This window comes from Prenolepis imparis, unplaced genomic scaffold (genome assembly GCF_030444845.1).
Source record: "Prenolepis imparis isolate NDT839.2.m4 unplaced genomic scaffold, iyPreImpa1.0 SCAF_11, whole genome shotgun sequence".
Classification (NCBI taxonomy): domain Eukaryota; kingdom Metazoa; phylum Arthropoda; class Insecta; order Hymenoptera; family Formicidae; genus Prenolepis; species Prenolepis imparis.
The window spans coordinates 4,937,027-4,960,849 of NW_028141169.1; the positions used below are offsets into that span (position 1 = coordinate 4,937,027).

The window sequence follows — 23,823 nt, forward strand, 5'->3', positions numbered from 1 at the left end:
CACGAGATGTCGATAGTTGATTGGCTGCGCGTGGCAGAGAATTGAGGGATCGTTTTATTTTTCTCGCACAGCCACGCACAGCATCATAATCATCTCTGTTGAGTCTTTTTATATATTTACTTTTTATACATTTTATATATTTACTTTTATATATTTCATAAGTGTGCTGTATATATGTATACATATATACGAAGGATGAAAGTAATGTAAGTAGACTCGAATCGGAAATTCTTGATAAAAATATATATAAACAGAAAATTTATAATATATATAGATTGGAAACTGCTCTCTCTTTCACTCATATGAAATGCGCGCGACGCGTAAAACATTAGTTTCGTGAAAATCGCACTTTAAAAGGAACCGAAGGTTGGGAGCAATTTCAAAATCAGCTGTTTTCTCATAACGAACGGATTTGTCCCTTTCGGTGCTTATATAACAAAACTGCATACGTAATTCTGCAAACATGATAATTGGGTATTTTTCGCGCGCGACAATTCACAGCCAGTGGAAAATAATCCGCGATCATCGCAACACAAATTTTCGCTTTTCTCAATTGGCGGCAGTGTTTCCCTCTCCCTCTCCCTCTCCCTCTCCCTCTCCGCGCCGCAGTTTCGCGCTCGCACGTTGCGTCGCTCGCGCAATTCCGAATTGTTGCAACAAATACGGCGTGTAGAGTAACGGACATTTTTTTTACGTACAACATATATCCCTTTAGAAAGGTCAGTGGAATTTCTCGTCGGAGGAATCGTTGGACGCGCGTCAATTCGCGAACGCTCTGCCAATTCTCCGCCGTTTTCGCTCAAAATACCGACAACGCTGTGGAATAATATCGAGCAAAGTGCCCGACTATACGTGAAAGCGTGCAAATCCGAGCCAGAGAGAGAGAGAGAGACCTCGATTAATTCAGGTAATGCGAAATATATATTAACGTCTTCCTCGCGAGGCGGAAAACAAATCGAAGCCTCGTTCGAAAAGGATTCAAGTTCGACGTCATCGAACATTAACCTATAACATCTAATGCGAAGCGTTGCTTTATTTAACGAACGCCTACTCGTTAGATTCGGTTAAAAGATTCTTGTTGTAACTCAAGGACGAATTTTTGCTTCAAAACCTACTTGTCAACATTGACAGTCGTTAAGGAAGATGGATATATTGTATATTGGTCCACATTTCTTTAATTATAAAAACTAACCTTTCTCTCAATTCTACGTACATATTTTATCTAGATATTCTTTGTATAATCTTATTCTCTTGAATATACATTTAAACAAATGACATTAAACTTGAATTGTGTAACAAAGTAAAAACTTTTGTTTATGGTTGTTGAAATAATATGAATAATGTAATCAGAGAGAGAGAGAGAGAGAGAGAGAGAGAGAATAGGTTAAGTTTACTTATGAAATATGTAATATTTTTATATTTTGTAAAAAAATGCCGTTTTCTTTGATTATTAATTTATGATTAACTCATAGTATGTTTGCAATGATAATTTCAAAGGATAATCTTTTATATATCCTAATAAAAGAAGCTTTATATAAGCAACCACCTGTTACATTGTGCTTTCAAAATAGAACAGATTGAAAAATATGAGTTATTCATTAATTAAATATAGTGTTTTTAAAAATATTTCTGCTAAGACTTTATTGAGAAAATATATTTATTTGTTAATAACCATTCTGCAATTTTTTTTTCTAGAGTATAATGTATGGAAGAAGATAACAAAACGGAAAACCAGATCATGGCGAACAGAAGGGACAAGCCTGCTGGCTTTGTAAGTACAATTATTAAACTTTAATGCCAGAATTAATTTTTTAATAAAGAAACATTATGGCAGAAGTAAAAATTATAAGAATACAATGCAGTAAACTATGTAATATATATAATCATAAATTAGCTTTGTACAAAAAAAAACTATTATAGAAATTGTTACGATAATTTAGATATATATGTGTGCACAAAAGTAAAAGATAATACACAACATTGAAATTAAAATCTCTGAAGCTTATTGTGATTCAAATTAAAAATAATAGCTATTTTAGAATTTAATCACACCTTGCTTTAGAATGTGTGATGCAATAATTAAATTATTTTAAGACTGCACGCACAAAAATTAATAATAGTGTTCTCAGATAATTCTAGAAGAATCTGTATTTAATTTCATGTCACTATTTCTTTTTTTGAATATACAATATATAAATTCTAATCTTTAACAAATAGTATGTTTCAAGATAAGCCTTTTGCATTTCTTATCAGCAAATTCCGTAACGTCATCAGCAAAACGTTTTACCTTTTGCGACAGTCGTATTGTTAATAACGCCGAAGCAGGATCGAACGCTATTGATTTCCGGTTTTTTTCTTATTGTCACACATATTATCAGTTTTTATCAGTTAATATAGACATTATTTATGTGAATTAATAATGTGCAAACACATAAAATAATAAGTACGCGAATCGATAATGTTATAAATTGAACGTGAAAGAAAACGGCTTAAAAAGAGTGAAAAATGTCTGGCATCCAAAGAAGAAAGACTTGGTATCACAAAGGCGAGGCCGGCATAAAGGTGAAATAATTTTTTTTACACTTTCTTCTGATTTTCGAAAACCACAATCTTAATACTATATTATAAAGCTTTCAAACGATCAATCGGTTTTAAAGAAGATTCGCGTAATATAAAATTTTAGCTGCATATTTGAATTTAAAAATAGAAAATGAATCATATGTAGTCGTCATATCGCAATAATAAAATGCAGTAATTTCGAAATAGACATATTTTCAATATTTATTAATGGGTGAAATTTGTTCTTGAGAAACGTGATGTGTGTGCGAAAACGATGTGCACGCAAAGCACGGAAACATGATTAAAAAATGTAGGATTCTATAGTGATATACTCGTCATATGTAGGCATACGCTGAGTTTCCTGTTATGTTATCGTATCTCTTGGTATCTCTCATTGCAGTGGGAGCATTTAACTCTTATTTTTTTTCTCTAAACGCTAATTACACATATCGCAAAGTTTCTTTCAAACGATGGTAGATTTAAAATTCGATTATTTTTGTGATATTAAACATTGTTTGATTTAAAATTCGATTATCTTTGTGATATTAAACCTGTTATCGCAAAATCTTGTTCAATGGTTCTCAAACGATGTTCGATAAAAAAATATGTAATAGAAATTTTATATATTATCTTGAAAAATATAAAAATGAAAATAGACGCTTTCTCTTTTGTTTCTTAAGGCTCCTGGGTGCTCATCGCGGCCATATTGGATTGTGACGTCAGAGGCGAGAAAGCACACGCTGAAAATTCTTAAATGCCATTTTTTAATGAAAAGATATTTCGATTAAACAGCACTTCAGATGGCTTTAGCACACTCTTAAAAACCCCCGAAAACTATCATGTTCCCTTTATAATCAATCAACATCTGTAAAATGATCGAGATATCAGACTTTGACATGCGGAATGACTGCGCATGTGCAAAGACCAGATGGACTGGGCTTCATAATATTACATTTTACAGCTGTTGATTAATTATAAAGGGGAAAGGATAGTTTTCGGGGTTTTTTAAGAGTGTGCTAAAGCCATCTGAAGTGCTGTTTCATCGAAATATTTTTTTATTTCGAAATGGCATCTAAGAAATTTTAGCGTGTGTTTTCTCGCCTCTGACGTCACGATTTCGACATGGTCAGAAAGGAGCCAGGAGCCTTAAATTATATAAGATTATTTAGAAATAATATACAAATTATTATCGGCAAATTTGATAAGGTAAAGAAAAAATTGAGAACCGTTGCTTTGTGGTTTAACGCAATCCTAAGTAAAGAATGATACGCGTATATACGTACTTGATGACATACGCACGAATACTCTTACTAATGCATACACACAGTATCATCGACCTTAGGCGCAGCACAAATTCGAGCCGCCATTGCAATTTGCACTTTATAATCGAATACGTCTATCTAGTATAAATGTTCGCTGTTATGCCACAGTTTCGATTAGTAATTTTATCATTAACGATTTTTAAATAATTTTGAATAATATTCTGTTTTTACAAACGTGTGTGCGATGTGGTATGTTGAAAGCATCTGAGAGCAAAAACCTAGATAACTACACCTTTCGGTACATGCAACATTATATGTAGTATTTAGTGTTCAGTGAATAGTGACAACGATTGATGCAACAGTCCAGACATGCATAAGTAATACGTGTAAAGGAAATTGTGTGTGCATTTTACCAATTTCATTGCAACAACCAATACAATCCTAGACACAAATTCTTTACATAGTTGTGCTTTTTGTAAATGAAATCTGTCATGTGCGTTTTTTTGTCATTTTTTAAAAAAATATTACATCTTGTGACGATATAAAAAATATCTTACAGTCGCAAAAATTAGCAGCATTGGCGAAACATTCCGTGAATATAGTGAAATATAAGCTCGTTTTTTTCCATCGTCATCTCTTTATAATTATAATTCGCGTACTGTACGAGAGTCTTCAGGATTAAGATGTCACAGATATGTTAACACCAAATCGAGATATCTAATCCTTTATAAATACGATTCTAATATTGCAGAAGTAGGTAAATTTCAAAATCTGACAGATGCATTCAACTTTAAACGTGCCTGAAAAGTACAGGCGCAAAAGACTGCTAATTGACTTGAGCGAGCGACTTGATGTTTTCGCTCCAAGACAAAGGCGCAGCTTTCAGACATGAAAATCATCTCGGCAACAGATGCGTAGGTCGAAAAAAAAAAGAAAAAAATCGGCTCACACATTCGGCCTCCGTATGTATGTATGCCTATCGGAATTTCGCGTGACACCGTTTCGATCTCTCTTGCTCTCGTGCCAGGAGAAGGCCGTTCAAGCTGCTGGCGTCATCGCTCAGTTGCTCGTACAAGTGAGATCATCCGTGTAGCCGCGTGTAATTTTTTCCGGTTAATCAGGAATAATTAAAACCATCGGTTAATTTCCGAGGATCGCGTGAAAAGCGTTGTACACTGCTCATAGTACTCGTGAAATAGCCACAGAATTGAGATGCGAATAAAGAAACAATTACGAAATTGATGCTCGGGGAAAATAATTAAGCTGTATTTTACCGCATGCAAATAATATCATGATAGTTCACTGCATTGTACTCTTATAATCTTTTTATTTCTTCCACAATATTTCTGTCGAAGAGATTTGGGGATTTAAAAAATATGTTAAAAATATCTTATTGCTAGTTTCTAAACTTTGGAAGAGATTTTCTCAATTATAGGATTTATATAAATTGTACTTAGAATTAATCTTTTATATCGATTAATTTAACTCTCGGTTTGTTTTATTTTTTTAAATAAATTAAATTAAAATAAATCGAAGAGAGTTTTAAAATGCTAAAATAATTAAACAATTAAAATATATTTTTTAGCGATTAAATTATTTTGTATTTATTTTTTCTCAATGAATTGACCTCGTAGAATTTTTCTTAATCTACTATTTGCATCATTATGGCTGTTTAATGACGGCGCGATAGAACAGGTGGCCGTTTATGTTCGTATATAGAGCGTTACGTAATGTGACGCCACACCAAAATGCAGCGATAGTAGCATTTCAAGATATTGAATCCAAAAATTGCAGAATTTGCATTAGAATTCCTTCACTCTTTCATTTTTTAGGATTCTCTTCTTAATATTTTAGCTAAATTTTATTTTCAATATTCAGTTTGAAACTATATTCATGACTTATTTATATATTTATCTTTTCCTTACGGTCATTGCACTATAATGTGTTGCACTATAATGCATATTTGTTTCTTATGCTCTTTATGTAACAAATTATGTAACGTACTTTCTGTATTTCTTATGTATATACAGGGTGTCCGGTAATAGTCGCATCAACCGTCGTGTGCAGGTAGAGCTAGTTAAACCGAGTAGAAAAGTCCTCTACCATTTTGCGATATTCTCAATAATAAGAGAGATATTAATTAATAAAGATCGGCCAATTCGCGTGACGGCGGCGAGAAGAGACAGCCCAGTTTTATGTCGTTACTAAGCATGCGGCGAAAAGAAACAGTATAATGTTACACGGTTGCTAAGCGCGCGATGAAGCGGGGAGGAGCGCTTTACAAAAGACAGTAACTCCATACGAGTAGCGCTAACTCTGGACCCCCGAGTGGGCTGTCTCTTCTCGCCGAACGCTTATCATCGCGCGAATTGGCTGATTTTCTTTAATTTATTTCTCTCTTATTATTGAAAATATCGCAAAATGGTAGAGGACTTTTCTACTCGGTTTAACTAGTTCTACCTGTACACGACGGTTGATGCGACTATTACCGGACACCCTGTATAACATAATGTAAATAACATAATGAAACCGGAACTTTAATGGAGATTAACGTAATTAATCTTGATTTTGTTACTCTGTGTGTGGATTATTCGCTGTTGTGCAAATATGTAACATTTTGCAGAAAGTAGATAATAATTTTTAATACTAAAGATAGAAAGATAGAAAATAAATAATAATCTTTAATACTAAAGATTGATTAACTTTTGCAAAATTAAGTACTGACGCCCATCTATAGAGTACATGTCACGCACACAAACACGTGCTAAAGATGGTATCTGAGGTCTTTTCGTGTTAAATTTGAAGACATCGAATTCGTGTCAAGTTTACACCGAGCATGGTCTCGATTGAGATCAAGAAAACATATGTATCGATCGCGAAACAGAGAGGCTGTATGTCAACGTTGAGAATAACCTCGGGACATCAACCTCTAGAATATTTACTGTGTCAAAATATACATCAATCACACAGCTATAACAAATAAAATTTCTTCGTAACTATTTTATAAGAAAAATAAAATTATATATATATATATATATATATATATATATATGAGAAAAATTGTAAACTTAAATTCACTTAAATTGTCTACGTAAATTTATACTAAAAAATAATAAAAATCCATTATTATTATATTTTTTCTAAAAAAAACATGCTAAGTAGTATAATAAAATTTTAATATGTAATTAAATTATTTTTTTATAACACTATTATAAGATTGTGTACAGAGAAAAATTTCCCACAAAAAAAATAATTTTTTAAATATATTTGTTGGACATTATCTCCAAATATCTTCTCTAATATTAAAATTATTAAAATAATTAAAAATAATTACCGATATTCAATATTTTTATCAAAAAATCGAAATATCTTTAAAATTATCTTTAAAAGTAAAAGATCTTTACTTTTAATATAACCGTATTGTTTTTCCAAAACCATTTGATCAATGACAAACACAGTGTTTTTTCTCAAACTTGTCGGAACCTTGGTCTATTCGGAGCCGTGACGTAGTCGATCGGGCGCATTCCGCGATACGCAAGGATCCACATGATTCACAACAACGATCTATCCTTTTGGTCGGGGTCAACTACATGATCAACGTGAAAGGAGACGGAAAGTGCGGGCGTATATAACGAATAATTTGATATTTAATATAAGAAAGAAAATAATATAACTGTCATTGACTTATATAAAATTCTTTTTAATGCTAGAATGATTTTGATATAAAACAGGAATAACTGAAGTAAAACGATTAAAATAAAATATTCTATGTAGCATTCTATATAGCAGGCAGCAATATTGTGATAATAATTCGTAAATTCATTTTCTTGAGATTTCCTGTCAAAGCGAAAGAACCGAAAATCTTTTAAGTATCGGGAATATTTATTGAAAGCATGACGTCAGTGGTGCAAGAATAACTTACCATTTGGAATTATAATGTTAGGAGCGAGAAAATAAAGGAGAAAGTCTCTTGCAACTTATGCGAGAGAAATGGTCTTCCGTCATATTCGATGTAGAGTTATTACTATCGCAGGAACTTCATGAAAAATAAGAATTAATTATAGAAAACTAGGACATATTAGTGTGAAACTACACTTATTAAAACGGCGCAAAACAATGAAAATGTAAAGTCGAGTGGCATAATTAAGAATGATAAAAAAGTTTAAATTGTCTCTAGAAATTGAAATCTCAATTTAAGCATAAATAATAAACAACAATATGATTTCTTGATTAAAAATTAATATTTTACAATTTTATGTAGAACAACACAAGCGCGCGCCATTCCTCGATTTTATATAAAAAATAACTCCTCGATTTTATATAAATATTTTTATATAAAGTTTGCTTAAATTTGATTAATATTTTTTGACAGAAATCAGCTGATTAAAGCGTTAATTTACTAATTAAATTTTAAAATAAAAATATGTTATAAAAATTAAAATAATAATGTTATAATTAATATGTTACAATACTATATTTTTTGACAGAAATCAGCTGATAACTGTCGAAAAATATTAATCGAGTTTAAAGCACTGTAACATTTTATTTAAAACATATTATTTTGTAATTTTTATTACATACTAGTATTTTAAAATTTAATTAACAAATTAACGTTTCAGATACGTAATCAGATAATTTCTATCAAAAAAGCGTTAATTTGCTAATTAAATTTTAAAATAATAATATATTATGAAATATAATATAAAATAGAGAATCAGAAAAATAAAAAAAAAGAAAATAATATGCATATAAATTTATAACGAAATTAAATAACTCTTGATTTTATAATAGGTTGTTAATTATTCCATTAATTTTATTACACCTTCAAGAAATTATTTTACTACTAAAGCAACATAAATGTGACATATAATTGGATAACAAAATTATTTATTTTATAAATCTAACACATTAAATTTTACTTGACTCTCAATGTTTACTTAAACATAAGTTGTCAGGGGCTTTAATTTCCTCGAAATTGATATTCAGTATTACGTGTGTAAGAAGATAGTTCACACGAGAGGATATTACGATCCTGATTCTAATCCTCTTTGGCTCGCGTAATTTACACGCGACTCATTGTTGTCCGACATTGATCTAAATATCCACGTGCGGAAAAGGATTCAGCTCTCTAAATTAGCACACCTCTTACGATTTTCAGGTCGAGTGAGCTTGTTTTTGATAAGCGGTCACCGTAGAGAAGATACGGTTCCACGATACGAGCGTACCGTAAGAATACGCGCCGAGAATACGTCCGACGCGATCTTTTGGTTTCTTTAATTCCACCACACGATGCCGTTATGTTAATCTTACGTTACGGCCTAACTGTACCGACTTTATATACGTATATATACGCGGCTCGCAGCTTTACAGGCGCATCTTTACATACGAGCGAATCGGAGTAACGAATCATCGATCAGCTATTATGAAATTGCAAAGTTTAGCACAATGATAAATATATTGGATTTTCTTTTAATTTTCTTTTTTTCCTTTGAATCTTTTATTCCTCTCGATTATAAAATATTGGGTATAGATAAAATACATAACGTCATAAACGCTTTTCCATACACGATCCATAATTTTGTTGTTTAACTTGATTAACTTATAGTATAAAATACATGAAATTGTTTTCAAATAATAGTTATAATTAAAAAATTAATAATCTCTATTTCAAATTTAATATTATTTTTTAATTTTGAACACATTTTATTTTAACTTATTGCTTAGATATTTTTATATAAATATTTAATACTAATTAAATTTTTATATAAACTTTAATATATTGAAAGAATTACGAAAAAAAAAAATATGTTTGATTATATACAGAGAAATATATAAAGTAAATCACGAACATGAAGACAAACTATGACAGTAATTTTTTAGAAGATCTGACGTTTGAATTAGCGGATGAACTTTCTATAATTGTAGTAATTCCGTTATAAATCGCTCTGTCACGTTAGATCCAACCGTAAATATGCTGCTCTGATCATTGCTTTTACATTAAAAAAATATATTTTTACGCAACGATTGTGCAAAGATCTACAAAAAAAATTCATTTCAGAAATAATTTTAACTTTACTTTTAATCTCTTAGAACAATTACAATAACTACCAACTACTTAAACTTAATACGTTATTATCTTTCTACATAGAAAGAGAATAATGAATTAAAATTAACAAATAATGCGATGAAATAAGAAAATAATAATAAAAAATAAATGCTTACTTTTAAATTAAATAAAAAAATAAGATTTTATTTTCGATTGCAAACTTCAAAGTTTAATAATTTATAAAAATTACCAGATTATATACATACAAATAATAATTGATATTACTTGTTTATATAAATAGCTATCGCAATAAAGATCCCATCAAAGTTTGTTTTGAAAAAAGTAAGATTTAAGCTTTATATAGCTGCGATGCTAATATGTTAATTAAGCTAATGGAGGAAAGTGAGAAGGTTGTCTGGTGGGTCGCATTCTATACATAGTCTCTAATGTAAGGAAATATCATGGCTAGTTTATTTTTGTCACTTTTTGTGGGTTGGGTCGTGTGTGTTGTGCGTCTCAAATAATAATGTAATAAACGACTCGGGTTTGTAAGGCAAAATATCAGGGAAGGGATGAGCCATCGCGTGCATTCAAACGCCGTGGACCGGCAATGCAATCTTCAGTCAGTCGCTGTTCTTCTCCAGGCGCGGTTCTTGTCATTCGAGTCTCCTTTCTCTAAGTCATTCCAACTTCTCTTTGACAATTCGTGAGTGTAATGATTGCGTAATTTTAAACGGTATGTTACATCTGACAATTATTGTCGTAAGAAAACACTTCGAAGAAAGAAATAACAGTGATAATTAGTGGCGAACACACAGTGTTGTAATACTTGAAAAATATCACAAATAACACGAGTTCTCCAGTCATCGGAAAAAAATCGCCTTCTTAAGCAGCAATTCATTTGTTCGAAATATTTCCATGAATATTAATAATTTCACGTTATTATTAATAATTATTATTGATTAATAAATTCTATTAATTCATTATTTATTATTATTCCTGACAAGTTTCTTTTTCCGGTAGAATAAATGTTCTTTAAAATATTCCGAAATCTTTCTCTATTTTTTTGTCTAACATGAGAGAGTTTCGTCTGCTATTACGATAATCACTTTATACTTTTATTTGGCCTGCGTTAATTTGCTCAGCTAATCAATTGCGTGCGACACACCTGTATGCATATGTCGCACTCATCCATTTTCCTATGACATTATTGAAACGTTCAACCGGCCTGTTTTAATCCAAGCGATTGAATTATTCGTATTCGTCAGTACGTGTGCATGATGTTACAGTGATTGTCACAGACGTGTGCACGGAAACGTCAAACCGGTGTTTCCTTCGTAAGGAATAACGCACGTTCGAAGCTGCTGGATGCGTGAAAGTCGATAAAAGCCAACTCTGGCACAATGTGAGCTGAAAAAAATTGTTTCTACCCACCTCGCGATACCTCGAAGCATCGTCCCCGGTGAAAAAAATTACGAAAAATATACGTGAATAAGTGTCGCGTGTGGGTTTGCCTAAAAATAAAAGTGCGTCCGTCAAGTCTCTCGAATCAGCTTGGACCTGCGACCTTACGCGCGTGTCTGATGTGAGTCATTCATCGCCATTCGTCGAAGAATCAATTATCTTTCAAGTGTCATCGCGAATACGCCGCAATGATCACGGACTGGGTAAGCTTTCGTTTTAATCCGACGTTAAGTTGTGATGTTAAATATAAAAAATATAAAAATACTGGCAACTTTGCAACTATGTATTAAATTAAGAGTAGCCCAAATTTTTTATTTCGATAAATTCAAGATTATTGGAGTCTTCTGAATTTGTACTTCTGGACCTTAAGGTCCATAAACTTCTGGATATGTTTGATAGTCGCGTAAAAAATGAAAAATAATTGTGAAAATTGGGTATGAGAAAATTTGAGATATTAGTGCGAAAAAATGTATAAAATAATTCGCTTAATACAACGTTTTATTTAGGTTCGTAGATAAGTAACAACTATTAGTCAGCTATTAATTTCATTGTGTTAGACTGCTATGTCACCCTGTACATACATGATGTGCTTATCTTTTGTTGTAAAAACAAGATTATAACTCTCGCGCATCCGTGAGATCAAGACATCGTACATCCTCTAATGCAGAGTTAATAATTATCGGATAAAATGATAGAGCTTCCGCAAGACTGTATTTTCCTAATCAAAGTAATTCTGAATAGTCCATAAGGTGACATTTTTTATTTCATATTATATCATCATTTATTGTGGATGTGCAGCATTTATCGTAGTTGAAAGACTATGGAGAAAGAATCTATAATAGCGGTAATTAATTTTACGCACGTGCCACTTTTTCGTCACGTTCAGCTGCTTATTATGATTCGTAGCTTCTCCTCGATCGAGCCTCGATTTCGGCGCGAAATATTCTTCGGGGTTTAATAACCGTGACAAATCAGTGTTTAATAGTCGGCAAGTCGCGACGTGGCAAATGTTTTCCGGTGGCTTCTTTTTTCACACCTTTACGCATTGCGTATCGTGTAAACGCGTGTTCGCGGTAAGTGGACGGAATAATTGCTTCCATCTCCGGCGTGCGATTTCGTGTCATCCCGCAATAAAATTCAACGTACTTTCAAGCATGTTACTAAAATACGTACGAGTGCGAATTGCAGGCCGCTTGAACGATTATGTCATCGTAAAACGCAAACTCGACTCGCGCACGCGTTACCGCAAAGAGAAAATATTTACAATGGAACTGGGATATCGGAATGTGGTTTATCGAAAACGTTTTTACGGACCGATCGAATTTACGTTCGAGAAGGGCCTCTCGAATCCATTCAAAACGTTTACCTTTGCGATTCATTGCTAGATCCTGATCCAAGGATCATCTTATAATAATTTCTAGTGTTAAGATTACTGCATAAGATATTTGTTTCCACAAATCATACTATTAGATTTACAGGTCTTCAGCTCCATCAATATTTCATCTCTTATGCATAAATATTTTATATCAAAGTTTTTTTGTCTCATCACGCAGACATGAATGTTTATTATTATCTGAAGGAATTGACGAATTAAAATTTTAATAAAGCATAATGATAAAATATAGCATAATGATAGGAAAGCGAAATTACTCCATTAGAGATAGCTGCTTTCTCTTTGTTAAATTGAAAGCAAGGACTGATTATGGTGCTATTAATTTTTAATAAATTATTAAATCTCCTCTTTCTAAATTGTTGGCATAAAATTGCTGTTGCAGTTGGACACGTGGTTCGGTCGGCCGAAAAAGGCCGGTCGTGGGAGTGGAACGCGTGGCTATTCGGGCAACAACACCATGCCCAGGCCGCACTCTGGCGATGACATCAATGAGATCGAACAGCAGCGTTGCATCATCGAAAGGATGGATGAGGAGACGGTGAACGACAGATTCGAGGAAATGTTGGTGAGTGCACATATGGAACATAAATTTTTCACATACATATGTGCTCTAATAATTAAGTTAGACTTGTAAACTTGTTTCTTTTGGCTCGGTACTAGAAAGTACCGCATAATTAAATACATAACTAGTACAACAAATAAATAAATAAATAATTATTTTCTTATTCCTAAATCTTAATACACACTTTCGATAATGTGTAAACAATGTACTCGGTAATTGTTTAATAAGGTATTGCTTAATTATATTGAATAATATTTTAAAAAAGAATTTTTTGCTTAGGCCAATATGAATCTAACGGAGGAGAAGAAAGAACCCTTGCGCCAGCAATCGGAGTCGAAGAAGAGGGAGATGTTGGTATTACACTACAAAGGCAGTATACAGGACAACCGATCAAAATTCGACAAACCGGCAGATTATATACAATATCTGGCGCAACCCGATTTAAGTGTCAACAAGATCTACAATTGCATCGAGTCTCTCAGGATCGCGCTCACCAATAATCCGCTCAGCTGGGTGCAAGAATTTGGCACCAAAGGGCTGAAGCAAGTCTTGGCTACTCTCAATGAATGTTATCGAAAGTAAGTGAGTCCTACGCACTCCCGAAAAAATTCTGTAACGTTTAGATCAGCCGGTGAATGTATGATTAATTCTCTAACGATTTTGATATTGTTCTATTCCAGTGCCTTCATATATTATGATAGGTAATTCACGTAAAAGTACTATTTGCTTGAATGTTTGCGATATTATTTGTTATTGTAATAGTTTTTAACCGCTTATGTTACCCCTGATAAGAGCGAAATGTTGCTAGTAACAATGTAAAAACGATTTAATTTTCAAAAACCGCAAGATCTCCATAATTATGAAACAGTTCGGTTACTTTATTTGCGCTATTTAGCAAAAGATATTTCTAATTTTTATTCGACCATTTTATTTCAGTTGCATGATACACGTCCTGCTTATGACAGAATCTATTATATTATGAAATTTATATTATTCTTTATTAATCAAAATATAATTTGTTTTTCCTCAGTGACAACCGTTACGAGCGAATACAATATGAATGTATTCGTTGTTTAAAGGCTATCATGAACAATACTGTTGGTATAAAGGAAATGTTGGCCCATCACGAAGCTCTTACTATCGTAGCCAGATCACTAGAGCCGACGAAACCGAACGTAATGTCCGAGGCTGTAAAATTACTTGGCGCGGTGTGCCTGATATCGAGCGATAGTCACAAAAAGGTTTTAGACGCGATTACTATGAACGGCGAGTTCAAAAGTCGGGAAAGATTTTTTCCGATCGTACAGGGGCTGATGAATAAAAAGAATGAAAATTTAAGGGTACGTTTTATTTGTACAATTAATCAAATTAATTATAAAATTAATGAAATTTATATTAATTTAGATTTTTTTTTTTAATGAATCACTGCAATGTCATTACATACGCATGAAAATTTTCAGCAAGCTGCTATGTTTCTCTTTCATTTTTATATCCGAAAAAGATTTGTTCGTTACAAATAGGATATTTTGTCCCGTAGGTAGTGTGCCTTCAACTCATAAACTCGATAATATCGTCCGCCGAGGATCTAGATTTTCGCTTACACCTCAGAAATGAGGTAATGCGAGTCGGTTTAGCTGACATTCTGGAAATGTTAGAGAAAGACGAGTCGGAAGATTTGGCGACGCATTTAAAAATTTTTAATGACCACAAAGAGGAAGATTATGAGGAATTTGTACAGAGATTTGATAACGTACGTTTAGAATTAGACGATGTTAATGATTGCTTCGAAGTAGTCAAAAATATGGTAATGGATACTACTGCTGAGCCATATTTCCTATCCATACTTCAACACCTTTTATTTATTCGAGATGATGTTCTAGTTCGGTAAGTAGACAATTTGTATGTTTACTTTCACTTTCGCATATTGTTGACTTACAAATTGTTATAGTCAAATCTATCTTTTTGGTAATGACACAATTTTACTTACTTATTTTGCTTACTTTTTAGAACGGCGTATTATAAATTGATCGAGGAATGTATATCGCAAATTGTATTGCATCGTTCAGGCTGTGATCCGGATTTCAGCGCAACGAAGCGCTTCCAGATTGACGTACAACCGTTGATCGATACCCTAGTCGAGAAATCACGGGCTGAAGAGGAACGCCGGCTGGTAGAAGTAACGCAAAAGCTAGAGGAAGCTATAGCTAGTAGACAAGAGGCCGAAGCGAAGCTTCAGCATGCGGAAAATAAGATCAAAGAACTGGAGCAAGGAACGACGAAGTCTGGCGGTTCCGTAAGTATACATATATCTACATTGATCGAGTCTTTTTTTAGACATATAGTGTCCCTCTCTTATAATATCAATTTATCATGTATGATTATATAGAGGACTGCTGTATGTCCACCTCCACCACCTATGCCCGGCTTAGGTGGATCACTGCCACCGCCGCCTCCTCCTCTTCCTGGTAGTGCTGGTCCACCTCCACCGCCAATGCCCGGAATGACGTGTCCACCTCCGCCACCTATACCCGGCTCAAAAGGACCTCCACCTCCACCTATGCCTGGAATGGGAGGAGGACCTCCGCCACCACCTATGCCGGGGATGGGTCCTCCACCACCACCAATGGGGGTATTATCTCCACTGACTCCAGTACAAGTCTTGCCTCATGGATTAAAGCCGAAAAAGAAGTGGGAAGTAGATGGACCACTAAAAAGGGCGAACTGGAAGGCGGTATGTGTAATTAATTTATTTGATCAAATTATTATTGATAGAAGATATTGATTTAAATATTTACTGTTTTTTAAGTATTTTATAAGTTAAGTGTTTTTTGGTGTATTTCAGATTATGCCTCATAAATTAACAGAAAAATCATTTTGGATGAAAGTACAAGAAGACAGATTAGCTAGTCCCGAAATATTGGATGGTCTCGCGCAAAAATTCGCATCAAAACCAAGTGGGAAGAAAATGGACGATGTAGTTGATAAGTAAATTTCATTTTATCGTGTTTATCATGTTTATTTTCGCGCATATAGAATGTCGATCAATTTTGCTGTGCACGCAGGTCAGCTCCAATGAAGAAAATAAAAGATCTCAAAGTTTTGGATAGTAAAGCGGCTCAAAATATATCGATACTTCTCGGTGGCACATTGAAGCATATGCCTTACGCAGAAGTGAAAAGGTGTTTATTTAGATGCGAGGGACCAGTTATCTCTGATAATATATTACAAGGATTAATTCAATATTTACCACCACCGGATCAATTGTCGAAGTTGCAGATGTACAAGGATCAGTACAATGACTTGACTGAAGCGGAACAATTCTGTGTTACGGTATCCTACTTGTTTCTTTTTTATGCAAATTCTTGTATTTAAATTTAAGTAACTAAATATATATAAAAATATATATATATAATTGATAAATACTAATGTTATAGATATCCACAATAAAAAGATTACTGCCCAGATTAAGGTCATTAAGCTTCATGTTGCGATACGAAGAGTTGGTACAAGATGTGAAACCTGATATAGTAGCAGCTACAGCGGCATGTGAAGAAGTGAAGAATAGTAAAAAGTTTGCACGGATACTCGAATTAATATTATTACTTGGCAATTATATGAATTCCGGTTCTAGAAATGGCCAAGCATTTGGATTTGAAATTAGTTTCCTTACAAAGGTTCGTTTCGCAGTATATATAATACAAATCGCTCATCGTCGGCGTAAGTCGTTTCAACAATAATAATTCTTTTTTCAGTTGACTAGTACTAAAGATATCGATAACAAACAAACCCTTATGCATTATTTGGTGGATACGATAGAGAGAAAATTCCCGGAATGTCTTAACTTCATTGAAGAATTAGCACATGTAGATCGCGCTAGCCGAGTATCTTTGGAGAATGTTCAGCGGACATTACGTCAAATGGAAACCAATATTCGTAATCTCGAGCAGGATCTTTCGAACGCTAAAGTTCCACAATGCGATGAGGACTTCTTTATAGATGTTATGAAAGTATCCTTTACTTTTTTTTGTTAATAATAATTGTTAATGCCGCCTTTAGATATTGAATTCATCAAATAAAAGTATTTCCTTAACGAAGCCACTTTCTTGCCACTTGACGTAGCCATTTGCTAAGAAAGCCAGGGAATCCTATGAAATCTTGCAGAACATGTTTAAAAATATGGATGCCTTATACACGGACAGCTCCGAATTCTTCGCCTTTGACAAACAAAAGTACACTATAGAGGAATTCTTCGGCGATATCAAGACGTTCAAAGATGATTTCTTGGTAAATACGCGTGAATTTGGACTGCACTGCACCGTTAGCAGATCGGTACTTAACGTGCCTATGTTCTCACCGTAGCAATCGCAGAAGGAGATAGTAAAGCTGAAGGAAGGCGAGGAGAAGCAGAGACGGGCGAGAGAAGCGCGCGAGAAAGCGGAAGCGGAAAAGGCGGCGCGAGCCGCGCGTAAACGCGCATTAGTCGATATGAATGCACACGAGACGCAGGAAGGTGTTATGGACAGTCTGATGGAAGCTCTGCAGACTGGATCGGCCTTCAGTCGACCGGATCAACGACGCAAACGGCAGACGCGTGTAGCTGGTGGTAAGTTCTATAGAACATTCATCTGGAGACGAATGGAGAAGAGGGACCAGGCAGCTCAATTGCATATGTTTAATAATACTTTATCTACTAAACTAATGCACGAATATGAAAACGTAACTCCAACTGAGACTATGCGACGCAATATGCTTTCGAATAGGATTGTAACTAAATTATGTACGGCGGATGATTCGACGAGCTTTTTTACACCAGAGGAGAATCAGGAGTTCTACAAACAAATGCTGCTAGACGAGGCCAAAAAGACACCTCAGCACAAAAAACGTTCATCTAGAGTTACATTCTTTCAAAAAAAGAAACAATGCAGCCGTTGTAATCTTGAGTATTATACGGCGATGCCGTTCAATGAAACACCGAAAAGAGACATTTTGTTAAAAACGTTTACGAACTTAGAGTCCAGATGCATTAATACTGACTGGGAATCAAGCCCGATGTTCGGTGAAAATATATCTATTAATCGAGCACGTATAATTAGTCCGGTTAAACAGAGGCGCGTTGTAGTCAGCAAGATATATAAGAGAAATAGCATTGTGCGCCGCGCTATATCGAATCGTAAACGTATACGCGCGAACAATAAGAGTGCAAAACGTAGATCGCACAATTATTTGCAGAGTCCACCTAGTATGAATATCACTATGCCACTAGTCGTAAACTCGTCAGTTATAAGTTCTAATTCCGCACAAAATGCAAAAATGTCAAGATCAATCGATGGTATTCACAGTAAAATACTTAAAACAGCATGTTCTCCGATGAAAAAAAAACTCTTAAGATCGAAAAATTTCGAGAATCTAGCGCGATATAAAGACGAAACTCAAAACATACTAGATACGAAAAATAGATCTTTTAACTCCAGCATATCTACACAGTTTTCAACTGACCAGATTCCTAACGCGCAATCGCCATTATTGATCGAGATGAGTGGAGTTACGTTATTATCGGGAAATAGTCCGTTGCATTTAATAAAGCCAAATTCTGTTCATACTACTAAGAACAATCCGAATATGTCTGGGAAAACTTTTGGAAAACTCTCAAATGAAACATTCGTTCTGGAAACAAGCAGTTCAAGTATAAAATATAATTTTAATAAAATGAAGAAACCAAAGGATAGATCATGGAAAAAGAAATGGAAATTTTGGCATCTAACATAAATATTATATAATTATGCATTATATTAAAACTGGATAAGATTGATACCAAAAATACAGAAAGACTGACCAAAAAAAATATTTTTAACTATATTATAAATTTCGAAAAACGTTAATATACTCTAGAAATATATCATTATCTGATTTTTTTTCATCCATTTTTTAAATCTGTGATGCAAAAATTGATCTCAAAATCACATCTATCATTGCAATGATATTTTTATATAATAATAATAATAATAATTTTAGGATACAAGAAGTAAGAATAATTATTTTGCTCTAATCATATTAATTTGAGATTATTTTATGCTTTAATTATGTCCAGAAGAACGAAACTCTATACTAATTTTTAATGAGATGTATAATTTAAATAACTTGCTTATCTATAAATATGTAATTGCATCTAAACTCTCTATGCCACACGAACTATTCAAGACTGATAATTGTGATACATACTCTGAGAGCTTGTAATATATTCACATAGCATTATTTGAATACATTAAGTGCCTCGAACAAACGAGAATAAATATTTAATAAAAAAAAGATATTTTTAGTCTTGAGTTTTATAGTATACATATTTGACACATGCAAATATATATTGATGAAAAGGCAGAATGCATACGAGAATGCAATAATAAAATTATTAGAAGGTTTCTGTTATGTTATTTTGATTATTTTGATTATATCTAATAATAAGCTACAGAGTTCAATGAGATTAAGATGTAATTTTACAAATTTTTCTAATATTATTACTGAAATGTAAAGCGATATTAAAGTTATTTTTTTTATTTTTTCTAATATATTTATTTTTCCTAATATTTTATATACATAAAATACCTTGGTTTGTAAAAAAAAAAGTTTATATTTTTATGATTGTTTTAATGTGTATTTTTTTTTTAATTTTCAATATTAATTATGACATAAAGCAACCGAGTTTTTGACGAATAATGTATTACAGGCTATTTTTGTATAAGGACACATATATATTTGTAATTAAATGCAATAACGAGTTACTTTTTGCTTGTCTCTTTAATGTTGTTTTCCTCGACGTATTCAATGTTTGTATATTGTACCATTTAGCATGTATAATTCTGAAAGATGTTGAGATAGGAATAATATATAAAATAATCTTCTTGTTTTTATTTTGTAATAATTCTATTGTATTGTAAGGATTTAACTTTTTTATATAAAGCGAATAATTTTTTTCGAAATATATTATATTTTATTTTAATACAGTACATACATAAATCTTACTATCTTAGTATCAAGTATACTGCAATGAGTTCAATCCTGTTTTAATTTTACAGCGGAAAGGAGAGCGCAATTAAATAGGAGTCGATCTCGTACCGGATTAGTCGGATCTGGTTTACTAGGGAGAGAACTTTCAACGTAAGTACTCTTAATGTAAAAGGAGTGTTTACCAGGTGAATAAGGCACGCTTCAATCGCACGCTTGGTCTCTTACATGTATATTACATGCGCTTTAGAAATAATATTCACACCCATATCCGGAAAGTAGACAATATAATGGTCGCTACTTTAATTTCAAGTATAAAGAGATGCATTAGAGCGTCTCGCGTCAAATATAATTATATTTATTACGGAAAGTGCAGAGTCATGTAATTTAATTTTGACTTTACTAATTATATCTACATATCTCTTATCTCGCAAATAATATCACGCACACATTTATAGAAAATTGATAACAAGTCTTCAGTGCGATTTTTAATATAATAATAAAACAACGAATATGTTTTTGAAAATATTAAGTTCTATAATTGACTCACGTATTTGCTATCCAACGGTTAATGTTTGTTGACATTTAAGCTTCTTAAATACTTCACGCGTAAATATACTCATCGCTATATTCTTATCTCAATCCATTGTTGTTGCAGAGAGCTTTTAAGTTCGGCATAACGTACTGGAAAGTATCCCGTTTCCGTCCTAACTCGTTGCTGTGATTTTACATCTCGTTGGAACGACAAATGGGGACTATCATGCAGCACGATAAATCGATATCACAGAGAGGAAAATGAAGAGCAAAACTGCACGTCTTGATGAGCGTAAATCGAATTTTTGCATTTGCGAAATTTCGTATTAAGTTCGAATCGCGAGTGTAACAAACATTCGGGAGTGTGTCTTCCTTATATATTTAAACATTCGTATATAAGTATATTGTACAAAGATATAATTAACGCATTTTTATATGACGTAGCGATACTTGCGTCAATATTAGATAAAAAAGAAAGTGCGCAAGGATTTACCTTGGAGAAACGGTATAAAATATATTTAGCGCCAGTAAAACGCACTTGTAAATACGTGGCGGCAATTTGTTAAAATTGCTTGCCGACACAATGTACAGATACACTTTCTTATATCGAAATTTTAGCATTTTTTTACTATTACTTTCGACGAGTCGGGCGATAGATTTGCATTTATTTATGTATATTACTGTAAATATATATTATATATTTCTTATCTCGAGAGTGTTGCCGCGATTCGAAATTATTACGACACTACGAGATGCATTTGTATAAATATTATTGTAGTAAATTTCTCGTTTACTACAGAAAGTAGTAATGTAACAAAAAATATACTTTTTTTAGCATAACGATATTTTGCATGCCACAAGAAGGAATAATTATCGTTTATTTCAACATGAAAATGTTAATGATGATTTATCTATAATTACTCCTTCGCAAAAAATGATCGCAAAGCATAATTTGACGTTTGCGTCATCCGCAACATTTTGCTCATATAATTCTCGATATAAAGATATTTTCTATAATAATATATATTCAAAGTATTTTGCTATATAAAGAAAGATTTGTACACTGAATTGACACACAATTCTGCGACATATTTTAATAATATTATTTATTTGTCTTTAAAAAAGGAACACTTATATTTGCATTTTTTTTTATAATGCAAATACTTTGCTGCTAATATGTCAGCGTTAATCTACAAACAAGAAAAATACTTTTAGGAGAAATAGCTAATTCGACGCAACGTTTGCATTTTGTGATAATTAATGAGCTTGGTAACACAGGTTCGCGATATTTAAGTCGATACTTTTGATAACGGTGAAAGAAACTCAGGGAGAGAGAGGGAGGAGAGACATAGGGAAATCTTGGAAAACAGATATGTAAATTACGGATCCGATTGTGGCAATAGATAACACGCGACACAATACACATTTATATTGTCTGTTTATTATCATTTATTATCATTTATATAGATAGAAAAAAATAGGAATATCAAGTTAAAGTCGCGCGTAAAATTAATGAAAAAAAAACCTGGACAGATTGCATTTTTCTCACTTTTTACATGCACATTGGATTCGCAATGTTGATAAAAAACCAGCTTCGACAACGGGTGATGGGTATTCGAGTGAGCTAATCCGTATCATATCACACGCATGTAAAAAATAATTCCAAATACAATGTAGAAGATGATAACGATCTTTAAAGAAAATCTTACCGCCCGAATAAGAGCGACGTTTAGTTAGTCGCATCGTTTAGTTAGTTAATTAGCAAGTAACTGTGTGCCACGTAGTGGGGCGGCTATGCTAGGCACGTTCGAAATGTCTAGCGAAAGGCGACATAACGAGCCGGTTTTCGAAGCCGCAAAAAATCCGCAAGGAAGTATCTCCACAATGTCGCATTCTCTATGCGGCGCGATTTTCGAACTCGTTCCACGTGCGCACATTATTTGTACATTATTAGCGACAAAACGCCCAGTGTTACGCGGACCATTTTATACATGTATATTTCAATACGGCTTTTGTATATATCGATATTAACGAAGATAAGATGAAGAGAGAAAGCGCACGCGTCAGCCGTATTTCTCCAATTATTATGTGTGGCGGAAATCGAAATCACATTGCCTATAGATCGAATCTCGTAATGAATGAACGCTTTGTTAATATTGTAGTTAAATACTTAATTTAAGAATTTAAATTAAGTATCCATCTGTATCTATACTGATGTGAATACTGATGTGAATACGCGGATTTAAATAATATTATAAATATTATTATTATTATTATCTATTGTATATATCTGTTATTTCTCAGCATTCGTCAGCATCGTGTCATTGTAAAGTAATCCACTGTTTCAACATATCCGATAAGAATAGAAATCGTCGATACATTATGTCATTATATATCGCATTCATAAGTTTATAGGTGCTTTTCAATCTGAAATTAAATCTTATTTAAATGATAATTAAACATTTCCGTTTTATTTCCTTACAGGAAAATAGAAATTGTATACTGTACATTTTTTTAAATGATACTTATTCTAAATATTTATTTTTAAACACGTCAAGTTATATCAAGTCTAATAATTCATGAATAGCATTATACCTGTATTTAATTAAATAGGCATAAAATGTGGCTAATTACGCTTGTAAAAATACGAATGCGATCAACAGAATGCAAAAAGCAAGTGAAAATAACAGGCTCATAACGAAAGAAATGAAATCTGTTTATTTCATTGTTAGATAATCTTTGACTCACGCAAACGCAGTCAAAGTCCATCGCATCGAACGTGTTAACGCCATGAATATCGAGAGAAATCGAGGGAACGTGAGCGAAATTGTCGGTCGCGAGCTGCTATGACACGCAATCACGCGTGCCTTACACGTGATATCGATCGATCATGTTTAAGAGAAACATACCTTGATCGTTCACCCGTTTTACGCCGAAGCTCTCTCTATTCTATAATTTTTTCTTCACATCTGAGGACGAGGACGCGATCCAATTTCCCTTATCT

General features: G+C 33.2%; 1 protein-coding gene across 7 annotated transcripts; it reads left to right on the plus strand.

Annotated features, from left to right (window-relative positions):
- The first annotated feature begins 60 nt into the window (after nt 1–60).
- On the plus strand, nt 61–23,096 carry Dia (diaphanous related formin 1). 7 transcript variants are annotated; one of them, XM_083050798.1, is made up of 18 exons: nt 595–907; nt 1,696–1,771; nt 11,157–11,534; nt 13,107–13,289; nt 13,566–13,864; nt 13,967–13,987; nt 14,317–14,626; nt 14,824–15,170; nt 15,294–15,579; nt 15,673–16,017; nt 16,129–16,271; nt 16,349–16,616; nt 16,721–16,960; nt 17,039–17,293; nt 17,406–17,570; nt 17,646–17,889; nt 20,357–20,438; nt 20,944–23,096. In XM_083050798.1, the coding sequence occupies exons 3-18, from the start codon at nt 11,520–11,522 to the stop codon at nt 20,963–20,965; spliced, it is 3,225 nt and encodes a 1,074-aa protein (XP_082906924.1). In that variant the 5' UTR covers nt 595–907; nt 1,696–1,771; nt 11,157–11,519; the 3' UTR covers nt 20,966–23,096. The 7 variants fall into 7 exon arrangements, with proteins under 7 accessions (XP_082906921.1, XP_082906920.1, XP_082906924.1 ...); XM_083050795.1 differs by lacking the exons at nt 595–907; nt 11,157–11,534 and adding an exon at nt 61–206; XM_083050794.1 differs by lacking the exon at nt 11,157–11,534 and having other exon boundaries at nt 594–907.
- The last annotated feature ends 727 nt before the right edge of the window (nt 23,097–23,823 follow it).